This window comes from Schistocerca americana, chromosome 3 (genome assembly GCF_021461395.2).
Source record: "Schistocerca americana isolate TAMUIC-IGC-003095 chromosome 3, iqSchAmer2.1, whole genome shotgun sequence".
Taxonomy (NCBI): domain Eukaryota; kingdom Metazoa; phylum Arthropoda; class Insecta; order Orthoptera; family Acrididae; genus Schistocerca; species Schistocerca americana.
This window is the reverse complement of record NC_060121.1, coordinates 148,153,116-148,170,246: the sequence shown is the minus strand read 5'-3', so window position 1 is coordinate 148,170,246 and position 17,131 is coordinate 148,153,116. Positions and strand designations below refer to the sequence as shown.

General features: G+C 38.8%; 1 protein-coding gene across 1 annotated transcript in view; it reads left to right on the top strand.

Annotated features, from left to right (window-relative positions):
* LOC124605199 (SUZ domain-containing protein 1) overlaps positions 1-9,117 on the top strand; it is a 49,984-nt gene extending 40,867 nt beyond the window's left edge. Inside the window, exons 4-5 of the mRNA XM_047136733.1 lie at positions 2,177-2,265; positions 7,992-9,117. Of these exons, the coding sequence (XP_046992689.1) occupies positions 2,177-2,265; positions 7,992-8,103 (201 nt within the window). The 3' untranslated portion in view covers positions 8,104-9,117. The remainder of the gene's footprint in view (positions 1-2,176; positions 2,266-7,991) is intronic.
* Positions 9,118-17,131: the final 8,014 nt, after the last annotated feature.

Genomic DNA, 17,131 nt, shown 5'->3' with positions numbered 1-17,131 from the left:
AGATATACTTAAACACAAACATGAAAACTACAGATTAGAAACCAGAAGTGATGTCAGAACCGCCAAGGGATGTAGGGGAATAAAGGTATTTGTACATCTGGGTAGATGCACACATTACATTGTTTTTTTTATAAGTGATGGTTCTACATCATTCCCTTTTTTTTCATCTCTTCTTATATATACGTACATATCTAAAAACAAAGATGATGTGACTTACCAAATGAAAGTGCTGGCAGGTCGACAGACACACAAACATACACACAAAATTCAAGCTTTCGCAACAAACTGTTGCCTCATCAGGAAAGAGGGAAGGAGAGGGAAAGACGAAAGGATGTGGGTTTTAAGGGAGAGGGTAAGGAGTCATTCCAATCCCGGGAGCGGAAAGACTTACCTTAGGGGGAAAAAAGGACGGGTATACACTAGCGTGCGCGCGCGCGCACACACATATCCATCCACACATATACAGACACAACCACTTTGTTTATAACGTTTTTTGTTGCAGTGGTAACTGAGATCAGAATTAAAGTACCTGTCAGATACATCCAAAACTTTTAATATTTCTTCTTTTAGACAAGTTGCTTGTCCTTTTTAATATTTGAGTAATATGAGAAGTTATGCTAGTGACTTTGAAATAGGATTTAATTTGTTTCAAGAACATAAATGTCATTTGTAAATTTGTGAGAAGAGGCTTTTGGGAAAAAGTCAAATTAAGGAAACAATGTTTAGAATTCAGGTAAGCTCAAGAGAAAATCCAAATAAATATCAGTGTTCTTTGAACATTTACTTTTCGTGTACATGCCACATCTAGATAACTGTTTTACACACGCTCTTTATAATCAACATGTTAAAGGTGAGAAAATCAGTGATATTAACTCTGTACTATCTGATCATCATAATTCGTGAAAAAATTAGAGATTTCTCAAAAAAATTATAGATGTCTCAATAAATGAAAACCTAAGTGGGCATGATTGAAAAATAGTGAAGGCAAGATTATTGAGAGGAAAATGGATTAAGTGAAAGTATTTCTTTTTCTGTTTTGATGAACTTATAATCATAATAATAATAACAATAACAATAATATTAAACCAGTGCTATTAACCGTGTACGGTTTGGGCAACACAACTTGTGACACAGATCAGAAGAGAGGTGAATTCAGGAGGGAATATTATGATTTAACATCCTGCCAACAATGTGGTCTTTAGAGACTGAGCGCAAGCTTCAGGTGGAGTGATGTAATCAGCTGTGTCCTTTTCAAGAGGTCTGTGCTGACATTTCCATTAAGCAAGAATCCAAGTCCAGTGTATTACCAATGCACCACATCCTCAGTTGAAAATGCGTTTGAAAAATAGGGAATACAAAGGATGTTGAAGTGGGAAGACCACACAGGTCAAAGAATTTTCATTCATTTAGTAAGAAAAATTCTGGCAGCGTGAAAATTATTTAGTAGTAAAGGAGACTACTCGCCATTGAGAGGTCTCCTGTACTCCTAAATTATTTTCGAGAATTTCCACTTTGTATTTGAATGTTTCAGTATCCTCATAGTCTTTGAAGGCATTGTCCAAGTAAATAGTTATTTTGTATAGTTTTTTAATTGGTACAATATGATCTCCCACATTGCCTGTGTTCAACTAGTTAAAATTTTCTTCACCTATGTATTTAAGTAAGTGAAAATATTTACTGTCCCACAGTTCTTTGAAATTTATTTACCGGTCATGATTCGATTGTGACAGTCTCAAAATACTCTCTTTTAAAATCCTTTCTGTTCAAACATTGTTACAATGCTTGACACAGTAACTGAAAATAAATGCCTCTGATCCATTAATCCCCCATCCTACTCCTTATGCACATCGACATATTGCAAGTAATGAAGTTAGTAAAAGTTCGTATGTTTCCTAGTTTGTTGTTAAAGGCTGACTGCACATTGATTCCAAAGCCATCCTGATCTGAAAACAGTTTGATATAACAGGATATTTTAGTTTGTGTTTTGCGTGACATCTTCAACATATATGCCCTCTTCCAGTCATTTAAAATTAGTTGATACATTTCTACATTACATCATTACATTTTTTAAAGATGTGTGGTAGTGAGAAAAGCAAGTATAGCATGATTTAAAATTTATTTCTCCATCAAATATAAAATATTCATGTGAAAACTTTATTTTTTCCTCCATTTACAGCGTGAACAAGCTTATGCTGAAGCTAGATTACGAATCCTTGGTGAAGCTCGAAGTCCTGAGGAACAACACCTGCCCTCAACTGATGATAGGTTGGTGCCGTACTTTTTGCTAGTGATAGTAACACAAACATAATTTCAAATTGCTCAGTGGGAATGTGGAATAGAAATAGAAAAATCTTTTAATAAGTAGTGGTTGTGGGAGCATATATTTGAATGTCAACAAACTAAAAACATTAAGATTATATCTGTAAATATTTACTTATGATATACTGTTTTGAATAAAGAGTAGTAGCTGGGTTGTAAATCCAATAAGATGATGTATTTATTATTGTACTTCTACCAATATATTAAGACAAGTTTGCATAATTCATGTTAATTTTCAAATTTTTGCTTTTTTGTTAAATGAATGCACTTTATTTAATAATATAATAATTATTATAGAATGAAACATTTGTTAGTGAAAGAGTTTAAGACAAATGAGTGATGCAATAAGAATCATACAAAAAGTATGACGTTAAATTTTGTACACAACCCCAAGTTTCAGCAATATTAGGATTTATGGGTAATCAGCTGTCACTACACAAATAACTTTACTGACTGGTGCTTTATCTTCATGTAATATCGGAGTATAATGGGTTATAATCGAAGAAATTTCAGAGAAATATGCTCATGTGGTTTCAGATTTTTACTATTAGTTTGTGATGATGCCTTGATAATACTCTAGATCACATAATAGACTGCCCGTTCTTAAGGTGAATGAGGCAACTGCATAAATAGTTTTGTCATTGGACAACAAATATTGCAAATGGCACTATGATGCCCATTGACTTAGACACATCATGGAATTAGCAAGGCTGTTCATCGGTGAAATGTTATAAGCAAAGTTTGTCGCCAATTAGCAGCATTTGGCTGGAGCACAACTCATCAAATGCATTCATCCCACAGTCAACTGTACCTGAAGATCATCTCTAATTTATATGTTTAGCAAATTTTGCTGAGTTTCCAATCAATGAATGCAAATTGGCTACTGTGATATGCTACAAATAAAGTTGATTTGTACTGCAGGAATACTTCTTACAATTATAAATAGAATAAATATGAAATCATTAGAACTAATGCTTATAAAATAAACATTTCTTGTGAGCTATTATTTGGATATAGTGTGTATCGCAGTAAAAGCTTTTTACTTGAGTCCGTGTAGCTAATTTGATATCGATTTATGAGGGCAGAAAAAGCTTCCCACTAGAAAACTTTTTAATTCTTCTCAACTTCTTTAAATTTAATAAAGTAGCGTCCTTTCAGTTATTGAACATGTTCTACAAACTCAGCTCGAAGCAAATACTAGTTAACTGTCGCAAGTGGATTGCTTTAGAGCTTGAAACTCATTTTCAGAATTCAATCACAGCTGTCTGTAAGTCACTGGCACTCGTGGTTTCACACTTTGTTCGTTTAGCGTTGTTAATAGCTTGCAAATAATCCAGTAGTGGTTCTCTCTGATTTCTGCTTATCAGTTGCTAGCAATACTAAAAGAAAGTTTGTTAGGCTGTGAGCTCCACTGCTAGTATCAGATTTCTGCACCCGACTGACATTGAAATGACATGTACAACAAAATATACACATTTCGATGTTTCAGATTCAAAATTTGACTTATAAGTAACAGGTATAGAAGACGTGATTTGAGTCCGGCTCGTGTAGTATATAAAATTTGAGTACTAGTTGGTATCACGTCATGACACTGGGGATATAATCTTACTGTATGCAAAATGTATGTATGGGTATTAGGCGCATTATAATGACTGAATATTTTACTCATTGAGATGGTAAATAAGTTAAAGAAGTAATTTTTGCTTCCATTGTAGACATTTTTGTAGGCCTTCTTAACAACCACCCCATTTTGCATCTGATTGCAGTTAGTTGTAAATGGATGTTATTTCGTTTACACAGTGAACATCTAAATCATGAATGCTGTTAACAAAAAAAAAAAATACCATCAGGACATCTACTACTGTCACAAATTACAAACAGTTTTCTGAAAAGAATAAATTCACAGTGAACATGCATTTTTTAAATTACAATTTAAATGTACTCAAAATACAGTTTGTTCTTTAAATTAAACTGTATTTTAAAATGGAATTGCTTTCCCTTTCTCACATCTCATCCTGTGAGCCATGATGAAGGGCAATAGGCAGATTCTGTATCTTAGATTTCCGCAAAGTGTGTGACATGGTGCCCCACTGCAGACTGTTAACAAAGGTACAAGCATACGGAATAGATTCTCAGATATGTGAGTGGCTTGAAGACTTCTTAAGTAATAGAACACAGTATGTTGTCCTTGATAGTGAGTGTTAGAGACAAATGTATCATCAGGAGTGCCCCAGGGAAGTGTGATAGGACCGCTCTTATTCTGTCTGTACATAAATGATCTGACAGCAGGGGTAGCAGCAATCTGCATCTGTTTGTTGAACATGCTGTAGTGTACAGGAATGTGCTGTTGTTGAGTGACTGTAGGAGGATATAAGATGACTTATGCAAAATTTCTAGTTGCTGTGATGAATGACAGCTTGCTCTAAATGTATAAAAATGTAAATTAATGCAGATGAATTGGAAAGACAATACAGTAATGTTCGAATACTAGCGCAATGCTTGAGAGTAATGTAGATTAAATATCAAACCGAAACGTTGCAAGGCAATATGAAATGGAACGAGCATGTAAGAATGGTAACAGGGAAGGTGGATGGTAGACTTATGTTTATTGGGAGAATTTTAGAAAAGAGCCTTTCATCTGTAAAGGAGGCTGCATTTAAATCACTAGTGCAGCTCGTTCTTGAATGCTGCTCGGGTGTTTGGGATCCCCACCAGACCAGATTAAAGGAAGACATCAAAGCAATTCAGAGGCCCCAGTACAGTGTCAGGGGCTAGAATAGACCTGCGGCCGTTCCTTGCCTGTCGTAAAAGGCAACTAATAAGTCTTTTTATTTGGTCATGTTTTTACCTTGATATTTCACTATACTTTGGACTTCCGAAGGTTTTCATTCTTTTAATGCTTTTTCTCTCACCCAATTTGGCTTTTTAAGTTATGGTCCCCATTTTGGGTTTGACCTCCACTTTACAAATTTTACAGAAGTGCAGGCCATTTAGGGAAGGGCACCTTACGATGGTGCATTAACTCTCCACTGTGCGCTTTTATCTTTTGTACCTACCAATCAAGTGGACCTATCTCTGCACTCGAAATCCAGCATGGTAGCCAGTCCATCATGGTTGTCATGTACACTCTCGGTGATAGCCCCCTGACAACGCAGAGATCGCACTGCCAATGCCTGAACTTAACATCCCCGTGTCAGCCAAGGAGTAGGTGCCTATCAACATTGGGGTACCAGGATTCCGGGCAACAGCTATTGTGCAAAGTGGCCTTCGCCTTGGTGGGGTGCACCCATGAGAAGAGCCTCTGATCGGAGTGAGTGGCATTGGGGCCGATAGTCCACAATGAAATGGATCAGACTTAATGGTGGCCATTCCAACACGACTGTGTCAACAGTCAGGTACAGTGATTTTAATGCAGAGGTTTACAATCCTATGGCTGTGATCTGTCTGTGACCATGCTTCAGTTTCAGACGAGAGCCAGGTGAGGAAAAATGGAAGTGGGCAGTTTTCCGAGGTCTTGGTTTGTTCTCGAACTGACGGTGGATCAGTCACCACAATGAAGCCACTGTTTTCCTTTGCAAATATGGAAGATTGATTTGGGGAGATTACAGCAATAGAAAAGTGTAAAATGGACCTTTGATGATCAAAACATCACACATCAACCAATCACGGGCACTTCAGGCCTGTGCAAAGATAAGAGATATACCCATCACCATTTCTCCTATTAACAAGGTCAGTAGAATTCAAGGTGTTAATCTCCCATTTTAACCTAATGCTACAAACTTATGAAGAAATGCGCACTAATCAGGTGTGGTGTGCAGTCCATTTTGTTCTCCACATCCAGAAGGGACCCAAAGGTAATAGAGTGGACACTGGAGCTTTTATCCTACCCTTCAATGGCAACATTTTACCTGAGAAGGTCCCGCTGGCCACTGGGTAAATGCTAAGTCCACGCACAGTATATAAGCGAGCACGCTCTCGCGCTGCGCACAGTCTGTGTCTTGCTGCTGCACAGGCAACTGCATTGAACGCCGCCAACATGCCATACAGGAGATATCAACGTTGTCGTCGTACAGCAGCTTACAAAATCATAGAGAACATCGAACTTACTACAACATCTGGGGACAAGAAGAATTGCATTCCAGTCAAGAGTGTTGCAGCGCACACCCTCATCGATGGACCTTGTGTATTTCTAGGATGTTCTCTTAATTTCAGCTTGGATATAAATGACACTTTTTCACATGGAAATGGATGGTTCACCACTGTCGCTATAGTGAGAGGTGGTAGTGGAGTTTCTAGTGTACCTGGACTGGATGGGATGTCAGGCCTTATTTTTCCTCCTCCGATGAGATGTTTTAGGTGGCTGTTCTAATGAGGCTATCTGTTGGGCATGTGGACAGGCATCCCACGAGGGCAGCCCTTGTGACCAACCACCTCACTTTGTCAACTGTCTGGAACTGCACCCTTCTCATTCACCATAATTCAGTATTTAAGAGGCAGAATAAAATCCAAGAGTATAAAACACTTGACCACATGTCTCATTGAGGTGCAAAGAAATAGATTGAAAGACTTCATTAGTTGATATGGTCTCAAATTTTGCGACTGTTGTCATAGTCCAAACCTCACGTGATGACACGGCCTTGTACGAAACGTCCTGGCACTGCCCCACAGTTGAGGGGAAGGAACTTCAGCTCCCTTGCCCCCTACCCCTGTAGCACCGGCAGTTCCCACACATCAGGGATGAGGACACCTATGGGCCCCCCCCCCCCCTCCCCCCTTCCAGACAAGGACCAGCACCTGCAGTTTGTGGGCAGAAGAAAAGTACCGTCCTCCCAGTAGATAAAATGGTGAAATCTTCACGGAAATCGAAGGATAAGCAGAAAGATAAACTACTTTCTGAGGTTACAGTGGAATTTCTTGCAGCCCATAAACACCTTTATTGCAAAATATTGATATTAGTTTGTTATTCCAAATGACTCGTCCAAACAGCCATATGCGTTAGCCTGATAGAATTCACTGGTAGATTGACGACAAAGGCCAGTGTGTCAGCCAGCTTGGGTGTGGTTCCCACATCCGACTAGGTGAATATCGAACTTTACCCAAATCCCGCCTCAATTACATGATTTGCAAACAATTCAAAAATCTTCTCACTGTTTCACGTGGGACAACGCTAGACACAGACAGATGGGGTACATAAATCCTGACCGAGCGAGGTGGCGCAGTGGTTAGCACACTGGACTCGCATTCTGGAGGACGACGGTTCAATCCCGTGTCGGGCCATCCTGATTTAGGTTTTCCGTGATTTCCCTAAATCGCTTCAGGCAAATGCCGGGATGGTTCCTTTGAAAGGGCACGGCCGACTTCCTTCCCTGTCCTTTCCTAATCCGATGACCTCGCTGTTTGGTCTCTTCCCCCAAACAATCCAATCCAATCCACAAATCCTGTCTCGGCATAGTAGTAGTGGTGAGAGGAGGGACCACCCTCTGCCTCCTGCCTCTGGTATTGCCAAATCCAGATTGACATGCCGACACCATGAAGATACGGGGGTAAGGCCAGGAAATAGTAGTAGGAGCATTGTCTTATCCTAATTTGATATTTTTTATTTATTTATTTAAATGTAGTGATGAAGTTATGTAAAATGTTTTCACCGTTTATATTGTACTTTGTTGTTCCAGGATAAGCAAAATACAGACAAAAATGGAGGTGTTGCGAACGTCAGAAACTGGCAACATTTTGCGTCATCCGAAGGGACCCGATGGAACGAGAGGATTCAATTTGCGTAGATAGTGCCCTTAGGAGCACTACGTTATTGATGTCTCCTGCCTTGCCTCTCCCCGTGACAATACAGACTAATTAATTGACATTGCCTACATTTGAGGCACATGGGAGAAGGGAGAATTCACAACCAATATTTGTGATGTGATTGTACATAATTGCGTGATTTATATAGTGAAAACAAGACAATGCCTAGTTGTATCAGCTTGTTGTGGCATAACTTAAGAGACAATTGTGTTGATATTTTGATACATTTAATGGACTCGCAGTTCTGTGTGTGTGGACCCTATGGAAATGAAAACCAGTGATGAAACAACCTCTCATATACATATTATATATCATACACTCATTTCATTGCCATGGATGTTGTGTTGTTAAAATTTTATATATGTTTTAGGTTTTATGGTTTTTTTTTTTATAGACTGTTTTCAGTTGCAAATAATTTCACACGTTTCTGTGGCATTTTGATTTCTGCTGATGATTTCAACTTTCTTGTTATGATAGAATAAGTGATGGAAACAGGACAATACCTAACCAGATATTTCTTCTTCATCATCACCGTCGTCGTCATATCTCTCCCTCCCTCCCTCTCCCCCTCCCTCTATCTCTCAATTTTTTATTGTTACTGTGTCATGGTTGGTGTTTCTATCCAGGCATTTTTGACTTATGTGACAGTATGAAATAAGGAAAAGTGAACAGAATTTAGGTGCAGTGAACAGAATTAAACTCAAATAACATGATTGCATATTTTTAAAACAATTCATTCAAAAAGTAGATAATTATATCTATGTGCTGGATATACATGTAAAGATTGTGCATTAAGAAATTGTTATGCCACTTGGAACTTGGTGGAACAGCGCTGCCACTTAAGCTTACAGGAATTAAGTGAATTTATACTTTTCCACATTTCATATAAATTTGAGAATAAATAATGGGACATGGAGTGATAATGAATGTGCATATTTCCAATTTTGTAAAAAGAAAAAAAAAATGACAGTTTCATAAATGTAAGTGTGCATAGTGAGACATGTTCTGTTTGTTTCACCCTTCTGATACTAGATTCCCTCTGTTGTAACTTAACATGAAGACTGAGTGTACTGAATTGTAGTTACTTAATATCATGACAAACAATGATGATAGCTGCAAGATGTTTAAGTCCAGGATGCATTCCACTGTTTGATACATTGGAACTACCTGAAGTCGTGATCTAGTCTTGAACAGAAGTATTTCCACCACGGATTTTGTGTATGGATGTAAATCTTTCAGTGTGTTGGAGAGTTTTCTGAAATGTCACAGTCGGTTATGTATGTATGGACAAGTAATTGTCAGGCCTGCTCAAATGGTGTGTAAATGTTTGGTAATTCTTGAGCACACATTTTCAATATAGGTAGAATTTGCCATCAAACACAATGAGTGTTTTATATCTCATAAAGAAGGGAAAGTTTTAATTTATGCAATCATTAAAATTATCATTTAAAAAGCATTTTCCTCATTGGCTTTTTTTTAATAAATTTTGTACTATTTGCAAAAACTGTGCTGCCTGGCTTAAGTTAGATAAACACATTAACGTGCCTTAGATTTTGGGCAAAATGGCTTATAGAACAACTTCAAAGGAATTTTTATTTTTATTACAGAAGAATATTACAGCTATTTATTCTGAAATGGAAGTAGATACACAATGAAGCAGATTATAGTAATGTAAGAAAAATATCACAGACAGTGTAGGGGCCAGAAAATACTTTGTGGCATGTTAATCCACAGTGGTCACAACTTTGACTGACTGCAGAAATTCAGTAAAAATGAGTAGTTTCTCAGAGTCAGCAAAACAGATGAATGGCAAAAAGCTTTTTTTCTTTTATTATGTGTAAAGAAATATTAATTTCTATGTATATGATTTTCCTTTCTGAAGTTGAAAATTGCTTGCACTTCGTATTTGGTTTCACAATTTTCATGTTTAATCATTTCATTTTAAATATTGAGTGGATAGGTTTTTCTGACTTCTAGTGTCAGAGGATATCAATGAGTTGAATGAATTGCCATTTCCTATCTCTTAGAAAGTCATTGGAGTGTTAGTCTTACTGTGTTTATATTGGAGTATAAGCAGTTGATGGTAGAAGTCCAACTCTCCACTTCTGCCTGCTCAAGTATTATTTTAATGAAGAATGGTCTGTATTCAGAATCTTGCATTATGATAATTTTTATTTAATTGAATCTGTACCCAAAAAAAAGAATGTAACCGTGATTAATGAGCATTTAGTGTCTCTTTGTAAGGCTTCACTTTTTGTTAAAGATATGCTGCTGGTATTTGTCCTTGCAGCATTGTTGCCGCATGCAAATAAATTTTGGAAGGTTTGTAACCAGTTTTTAAGATTTAAATTATTTAAAGTTTTCAGATGTAGGATTTCCACCTCAAAGAAACATTAGTGATTAAATGTTGGATATTTTTTATGTGCCCTCATTTTGAGATATGTAAAAATTATTATTAAAATGGGTTACTTGTGATGGAAGTTAATATATTTTTAAAAAATTATCAATATCACTTGTTTTAATATTTAAAAAATAGATTGCTGAACTGTGAGCAGTGACAGATATGTAGCACAGTCAAGATGCCAAAGACGTTAGCAGTTTGTTAAGATTAAATTGTGTAACAAAGACTCCGTAGTAGCTTTTCCCATATCCTTATAAAAATAAGGTTTATTTATGATAAAATTGTCTTGATATCAAACACTGAATAATTCTTTTAGAATAGTATATGTGGTCCCCAGGAAATACATTCTGTGGTATAAAGACATTGAAAGTCCAATAAGTCAATCTTTCAATATATTGAACAAAAAATAAATTAGCAAGAAAACAATGATGGCTTCTTCTGTACATTAATGACATTTTTGTGTTTCGAAATTATGTAGTCATAATGAGCCCTGAAAAGAATCTTTACAGTTTATGTAATGACTGAGCAATATGGTACATTGGTTAGCACACAGGACACGCTTTGGGAGGATGGTAGCTCAAATTTCCATCTGCACATTCAGGTTTAGGGTGTCAATGATTTACATCATTCACTTGCTATAAATGCCAGGTCGGCCTCTTTTAAAAGGTCAGTGCCAATTTCATCCCTCACCTTTGTCCCAGTCCTAGGTTGTGCTTTATATTCAATGGTCTTGTCATTGATGGGTTATTAAAGTCTGTCTGCTTTGGTTTAGGTGGGAGTAAATACTTGCAGATTTTCATAACGCTGATAGTTTTATGATCATTGCTCTTTTGTAATAATGTATCCAATTTGTTTAATGCTCCTGTATTGTTGAAGCATGACAAAAAGTACTAAGAGTAGTGTTCAGACAATAAGTTCAAGCAATACAGCATGTGTGTGAAATCCATTTATCTTCTTAGTTAATACCAAAACGTGAAATCATGGGCAGAATACAATGGAGAGAATAAAGACAAGCAAGTACGAGGGTTGACTGAAAAGTAATGCCTCCACATTCATAACTCTTCAACAGTTGGCAGCATTTGTGTGCAGTAGGTACTGGCTTGTTCTGTAGCCTCTTCTCTAAGCTCCAGCTGGCAGGAAGCGTTAGCATTGAACAGTTGTGTTGTTACAGTGTAAAGTATGGAACCCTGCGCAGATGGTCGGTCAATGCGATTTGAGCAATGTAGAGTCATTGAATTCTTGACTGCAGAAGGTGTCACCCCCAAAGGTGATTCATCAGAGAATGAAAGCAGTTTATGGTGATTGTGTTGATGTGAGTACTGTGCGTCATTGAGCAAGTAAGTTTAAAGATGTTGAGGTGGGAACATCTGACCTGCGTGACAAAGAGTTGGACATCCTATAACAGCAACCACAGAGTTTCGCAAGCAAATTGTTGACAGATTGATTCAGGATGATTGTCGTATCAATCAGAGAGAAACTGCAAGCACAATCAGCATTTCACAACAATGTGCGGGTAACATTATTGCTTTGCTTGGCTATCGGAAAATCTATGCACGATGGGTATCCCGGATGCTGGCTCCTGAAATGAAAGCACACAGACTTGAAATTTGCCATGAACTCGTCTTGCGTTATGAGAATGAAGGGGATCCCTTTCTCCATTCAATTGTAACACGAGACGAGACATGGGTACACCATTACAACGCGGAGACAAAATGTGGTTACACCATTAGCACCCAGAGACAAAACGTGGTTGCACCATTACGACTCGGAGATGAAACGCCAGTCTAAGGAATATCAATACAAAGACTCGCCCCAGTAAAAGAAATTAAAGACTCAGCCCTCAGGTGGAAAAACCATGGCCACAGTGTTCTGGGATGCAGGTGGTGTTATCCATGTTGATTTCCTTGACCGTGGAACAATAAATTCAGAGCATTACATCACAACACTGCATTCCCATCCAAACCCAATTAAGGTGGTAGCTTTACTTTTCATTCAACCCTCGTACTTGCCATATAGTGGAGACATTGATCCCTTAATACGCTCATAAAAAAGAAATTGGGCATCATAGTTAGGAGTTTGAACTTAAGTTCTTGATTTCTGAATTGAAACTTTCACACATGTAGAAGCAGTGAGAATGAAAGTGAGATACCACATCCAATGACACGGTGTGTCTTTGTGTGTCTGTATGTGTGACAGCTGCAGCTTATAGTAAAGTCACACAAGTAGTGTAAAGCATGACATTACAGTACTTTTGCTTGTAATATATTGTTCTGTGCAAAGGGTCAAAATTTGCTGCTCGCTCTTCTGAATAGTTGCATGACATGGATACTAGAATTTTTCAAAATAACGGTATTAAATTAGAAGTAAACTTATCCCTTATCTTTTTGTTATTTGAGGTCATTATTTTTAAATAAGAATCATGAAGATTTGTAATTTGGTCTTGAAATACCAGAAACATCACTTATTTTATGAATGGCTGAAATTCTTGCCACATGTTTTATACACACAGTTGAGTAAAGATTTGGTAGCTTATATATTTAATAGTGAAATCTGTATGAAAAATAAGGGTATACAGGTTCAGTAGATCAGAATATGAGATTGCACAACAAATGGGAGGGGGGAGTGCTCTATTTGAGCAAATGTGAGCGAGTGTAAGTGAACGAGCATTCACGGAAAGTTCACCTGTGCTTTCATACATTTGAATCTGTGAAGAAGCATTTACATTAGATAGAATGGAAGAGAATGGGCATAGCCTAAGAATGCTGCACCATTGGGTTGTGGTGCTAATAATCGGCAGGTTGGATAAATTTGAGAATGTAGAGGATTATTTTGCGTGACAAGTACATTGGTTTTGCAGATGCTAAATACCACAAGGAAATAACAATTTAGGTGTCACAATTTGTCCACAAGTGTGAAATGTGTGGAGATCACTTAACACTGAATTGCATCTACATTTTCGTTAGTATTGTTCTAAAACTTTGCACATTGTTAGCATCTTCCTCTGGGTCCTTATTACACTACTGATGAGGAAATTTAAAAACAGATCACTACCACCAAACCTAATCTGAAGGAAGGCTATCATTTAAAATCTGGTTATTATCAACTGCAGACATTAATGGTAGTGACTGTTTCGCATTTCAGTAGCTTCTATATCTCAGACTATTTCTGATGTCCTCAGTAATATATCCAAAGCACTCAAGGATTTTATTAAAGTACATATAAGGAAGATAGTATGTATAAAATATTATTAATGAAATGTAAAATACACACACAGCACGTCACATAACATACTTGATAAAATCAGCTGTGTAGCTAGAGGGCAGATACATGATCTTGGGTAAACCATTTTTGTTTAGCATCGAAATGCAATCAGCATAACATCAGCGAACACTTGTGAATGAGAACTGAACATGACCAATTGAAGTTTGTTCACACTCGCCTACCATTTACAGCAGAGAATTCTTGTTTGCTGATGTTCATGTGCCTATTTTTGCTCCAGTGTAAAACAGGCTTAACAAGGGGCAACATTGTGCATTAAGTACTTGCTTCAACAGTCCATTTGGTAGTTAGGGTACCATAATAATTGGTTGTTTCAGGTGGTACAAATTTGTCATTATAGGCTTTGTAAAGCTCGTTCTCCTTCAAATCGCCACTTAAGATTAGCAACAAAGACAAACCTTGAATGTGAATACTGTAATGTAAAGTTAAAATTTACAGATATGTTGAAGCCATCGGTTTTGTAATGCACTATCCCACTGCGGAGTGCCATAACATGGTTTCTCAGGAACACTGTTAAATGGCTGTTGAGTGGACAATGGCTAGCCATACATAAATCCAGAAGGACAGAGAAAATCAAAATAAATCCCAAAAACAGTGCACAAACAAAACCAGAATAGCAAAACAAGAGAAACCTGAAACATGCATGTCATTGTGTGCAAATAGTAATGTTGGGGACCAGCAAGCTTCAGATACATAAACACAATGAGCCGAGAAGTGCGCAGTCACTTTGCTTATTGCCTGTGTTCGCACAGGGTTTCGCCAACTCCCCTGATCTGCACATTGCCGATGGTACTGCATGCGTCTCAATATCAGTGTCTGAATCTGGTATCAGTACTAACTTGCTCCCCATTTTAATAGACATATAGGTTCAGAAAGGACCAGACTAGTGCTTCGTGCACCAGGACAAGAGGGAGAGCAATCTGGATACCTGTCAGTGGCTCCAACGGAATCTCAATCTCCGGTGTTTCCACCCCCTGGCCATCTTGTTCATTCACTTCATGCAGTAGCTGCTGAGGCATTGATAGTAGCCAGTGAAAATAGTATCAGAGGATGGGCCTCAACCTCCATAGGTTGCCTGTCCTCGGTTTTGTCATTGGCTGCAGCCATTGGTGATAGTAATGGATTGGGCACAGGTTGTAATAGCATTGTGACCGTGGCTAGGGTGTGAACATAGAAGCAGAAGCAGCAGCAGTCTGTGAGGACCACTTGAAAATATGGTCACTGAGGAAGGTAGTGCTGAAAGCTCCCTGTGCTGGTTGGAGGAGTGGGTATGGCTACCGCCTGTGTTACAACCTCAACTGGTTTCAATGATGAACAGGTGCTCCTGTCCAGCTGTGATGAGGAACAGTTTGCACTCCTTGTGGCCAAGAATAATGCCCAGTGGCCAACCCAGCTTACGACCGAATGTGCAAGCCCACAAGATGGCACCCTACTTGTAGTGGGTTGTGGAACAAGGGCTCAGTGTCTATGGGCAGGGCACAACAGAACCAGGGATGTGTACAGGCTGCGCCTTTGTGGTACTTCAGCCAGGTTCCATTTGTTGATGAGAGTGGACCGGTAGGTCGAAAGAAACGCTGTTAAAGGCTTGTCAGTGGGCACTGATGCTAGTGCTTTCCTCATCTCATTTGCATCCCGAAGGTTCTGACCATCTGCTTCCTTTTGAGTTTGACGCAGGGTGGAAAGGGGCAGTGGTCAGGTGCTGTACTTACTAGTGCTGGCACAATTTCTCAGATTCTGCCGAAATAAACTGAGATTTGTTGTCAAGTGCTAAGGTGTGTCATGTGCGGTTATAGAGGAGATGTGAACCACATTTGGAAAATTAGTGTGTGCACCCACAACCAGCAACCACACGGCCCCCTAAAACGGGCTGACAAAGTGAATTTTCACCCTCTCCCAAGGGTGCTCAGGCCAGGGTTAGGGGAAAAACTTTTTGCTGGGGAGGCTTGGTTACGAGTGCAAGCTGCCTCTATAGTGCTGTGTATGTGCACAGGCCAATAATATAATTGAAGCACCAAGCTAAAGCTTTCGTCCTTGACATCCCCCAATGGAAAATATGAAGCAAGTGAAGGATGGAGCCACAGGGCAGAGGTGGGATGACATGCGGCTTCTTTTGTAGGCAATACTACACCCTGAACAATATTCAGCCTATGTTTCATAGGCTGATCCTTTAGGGAGACACTTGTCTTACCAATTCACACCACTGACACAAGTCTATGCAAGGGGGAAGGGGGTTCTTGTAAGTAGCCATTGCTATTTCACAACCAGTATCAGGAATTGTTGCAAGGTATGGAGCACAGTCTCATCTGGAGCAAAACACTGCTTCCACATGGTCATGGTCAAACTCACCATTGGGGCCAGTGGGGAGGTGTTATAATGCACTGACATTTGCAAATTGTGAATGTCATTTTGTTAATAGCTCAAGAACAGAGCTCAATGTTGCAAACACTGCACCATTTATTATCTGGAAGGTGAGAATGTGGACCTAAAAGAGAAACAAGCTGTTTGCGATCTGTTACTGGAACTTATTCCCATACAGACAAATGTGGAATTCTATCACAATACACAATGGTCAATGCCAGCTCCTCAGTTTGTGAATAATTTTTGTGTGCCTGGAAGAGCACCTTTGATGCAAAAGTAATTTGTTGCTCTGTGCCATCAGCATTCTTATGAGAGAGAATGGCCCGTCGTCTGTTGTGACGTGTTAGCTGCAAGGGTCAGGAGCTTGCCTGTGTGAACATCACCAAGCATAGGAATGACCTCAGGTGTGTTTCCAACTGCAAGAATGCTTTGTGCCACTCAGGAGACCAAACAAACAGATCACCTCTCTTCGTCAGATGGTGCAGTGGATGTGCAAGTTGAGTTTCCCGGAGAATGAATTTAGCACAGTAGTTCCCTTTTCCCTGGCGAAAAAAACTTGCATTTGTCTGGGTGCTGACAAAGCCCATTCTCCAGGAGCTGCTGAAATAGTTTTGCATGTGCTCATCCTGGTAGCACCCATCAGCAAAATGTGCAAATAGTTTACTCACTTTGAGACAGTTGCTCTGTAGATGTCTGGAAGAATCATAGTGCTGATACAACCCCCTAAGGCAACCTCTTGTATTGATACATTCCAAGAAGTGTTTTTAGTAACAGAATTTTGTACATGTCAGCATTTAGAGATAACTGCAAGAACTCGTCCTACAAATCAACCTTTGAAAAACAATGCTGCAGCCAACCCCCCACCCTTAACCCAAAGTTAACATTGGACCAATACCTCTGTCCAAGGGGTTAGGTAAATGTTGATCTCACTTTGCACATTAATCATGCCCTTAAAATCATTGTAAATCCAGATAT